This window comes from Manacus vitellinus, unplaced genomic scaffold (assembly GCF_001715985.3).
Source record: "Manacus vitellinus isolate BGI_N305 unplaced genomic scaffold, ASM171598v3 scaffold_72_pilon, whole genome shotgun sequence".
NCBI classification, from domain to species: Eukaryota; Metazoa; Chordata; class Aves; order Passeriformes; family Pipridae; genus Manacus; species Manacus vitellinus.
The window spans coordinates 2,586,019-2,588,101 of NW_021940764.1; the positions used below are offsets into that span (position 1 = coordinate 2,586,019).

At 58.4% G+C, this 2,083-nt stretch overlaps 2 protein-coding genes and 1 long non-coding RNA gene across 3 annotated transcripts in view; all 3 read right to left on the reverse strand.

Annotated features, from left to right (window-relative positions):
* Window positions 1-240, reverse strand: part of TMUB2 (transmembrane and ubiquitin like domain containing 2) — a 7,675-nt gene extending 7,435 nt beyond the window's left edge. The window contains exon 1 of the mRNA XM_029964479.1: window positions 209-240. Coding sequence (XP_029820339.1) covers window positions 209-240 — 32 coding nt within the window. The remainder of the gene's footprint in view (window positions 1-208) is intronic.
* Window positions 241-392: 152 nt separating this feature from the next.
* LOC115307945 lies at window positions 393-1,526 on the reverse strand. The gene is made up of 2 exons (XR_003916300.1): window positions 1,337-1,526; window positions 393-721 (listed from the first exon to the last, which is right to left on the reverse strand). It is a non-coding gene; the product is annotated as an uncharacterized LOC115307945 (long non-coding RNA).
* A 51-nt stretch (window positions 1,527-1,577) lies between these two features.
* Window positions 1,578-2,083, reverse strand: part of CUNH17orf53 (chromosome unknown C17orf53 homolog) — a 3,065-nt gene continuing 2,559 nt past the window's right edge. Inside the window, exon 6 of the mRNA XM_029964480.1 lies at window positions 1,578-1,751. Coding sequence (XP_029820340.1) covers window positions 1,578-1,751 — 174 coding nt within the window. The remainder of the gene's footprint in view (window positions 1,752-2,083) is intronic.

The following is a 2,083-nucleotide window of genomic DNA, read 5'->3' on the forward strand; positions in this document are numbered from 1 at the left end:
GGAGCTGAAGGCGAAGGTTTCGTGGGCCATGGGCACCCCCGGAGGGCTGGGGGGGCAGTTGGGGGGCGGCGACCGGCCCCCTGCGCCTCGGGGGGGTTATAAATAGGGCTGTGCCCCACACACGGGTGTGGAATCGAATCCCGGAGCCAGGAGCCCTATAAATAACTCCTGGGTGGTAAACAGAGTCACGGGGTGCCGGGAGTTTAACCTGTTGGTGGGTGCGAGGTGGGGACGTCCCATGGGGGTGGGATTTGGGGCTCCCCAACCCTGAGGGGCTGTGGGACCCCGAGGGGAACGGCCCCTTCTGCCCAGGGAGGGGAGGGAGAGTGGGGACCCCCCAGGGGATGGGTTTGGGGTCCAGAAGGATGGTGACACACAAGGACACAGGTGAAGCAGGGACAGAACAGCCCTTTAATGCAGGTTTGGGAGTGAGGGGAAGTTGTGCCTGGAGGAGTGGGGACAGCACTCAGGCTGTGTCCCCCCAGGGCCCCCCTGGAGCCCCCCCAGCTCTTGGCTCCACAACAAACACAGAGGACACACAGAGACAGGAGCATGCAGAGGTGGCAGGTGTGCCACCTGCTCCTTGGCATCATCATCATCCTCACCAGGCCATGGCACGGCCCAGCCTGTGCCAGCAGCTCCTGGGGTCAGCCACAGTCAGCCTGGGCTGGGGCTGAGAAGAAATCCTCAGGCAGCTCTCCCAGGAGCCCATCCAGGTCATCTGCACGGCACAGAGGGGGAAATCCATGAGTTTTATACAGAACCACAGAATTGTTCAGGTTGGAAAAGCCCTCCAGGGTCACTGAGTCCAACCATTCCCTCAAGGCCACCACTAACCCGTGTCCCCAAGTGCCACATCCACGGGGCTTTTAAATCTCTCCAGGGCTGGGGACTCCACCCCTGCCCTGGGCAGCTGTGCCAGGGCTGGACAGCCCTTTCCATGAAGGGATTTTCCCAATATCCAGCCTGAACATCCCTCCTGTCAGGGAGTTGTGGAGAAGGAGAAGGTGCCCTCTGACCTTCCTTTGCTCCAGGCTGGACATATCATAGAGCCACAGGATCTTGGAAAAGTTTAGGCTGGAAGGGACCTTGAAGCTCATCCAGTCCCACCTCCTGCCATGGGCAGGGACACCTTCCACCAGCCCAGGTTGCTCCAAGCCCCGTCCAACCTGGCCTTGGACACTTCCAGGGATCCAGGGGCAGCCACAGCTTCTCCAGGCAACCCCTTCTCTGAGACCCTCCCTCTGCCACTGCAGATGAGGGCAGTCACCACCCCACCCCAGTTTTCCACAGGACATGGAGCATTTCTTCCCCTCCCAGAGCGGGTCTGACTCACCCATGTCACATCCATCAGCTCCCACTGGCTCTTCCTGCCTGGGCCCGGGGCTTGGTGGGTGCAGGGAAAAGCCCCCTGGATGCTCCTCTGTGCTGTGGCCACTTGTCCTCGAGTGTCCCCAATCCCCAGGGACAGGGACACCCTGGGGGGGCTGTGCAGGAGGGTCTGAGATCAGCCCAGCCTGGGTAGGGACCTGCAAAACCCAGCGGGGATGAATTACCCAGGAGCCCAGGGGGGGGATTTATCCATCCTTCCTCCCGAGGGTCCCCACATGTCCCCAGAGCCACCAGCACTGTCCCCTCCTCACCTGGCGCTGGGAGCAGCCGCCCTCGGGCTCCGGTGGGAAGATCCTGAGCAGGTTGTTGGGGGTGACATTGAGGTAGTGGTTGCGGTGGGAGGGGGAGAAGACCCCCACCTATGAGACAAGGGAGGGGAGGTCAGAGCCAGCTCCAGATCCCTGCCTGTGGAGGAGGTCCTGGATAACATCCCAAAGGCACATTTTTCCATTTATGACAAGCTCAAATGAAAATTTTAAGGCGCAGGGTGAAATTTTAGGAGTATTTGAGAAAAAAAATCAGAGTTGTAGAAGTGTGTGAGACCCTTTCCCAATATTATATATTGAAATTCCAGGGTATTATGAAATGGGAGTGGTGATGTACCATATGAACAGACTAGTAGTTTCCCATATCCCCTTATCCCAATGTTCATTTATCCTAATATTTACAGTCACAAATCCAAGGTTATAAA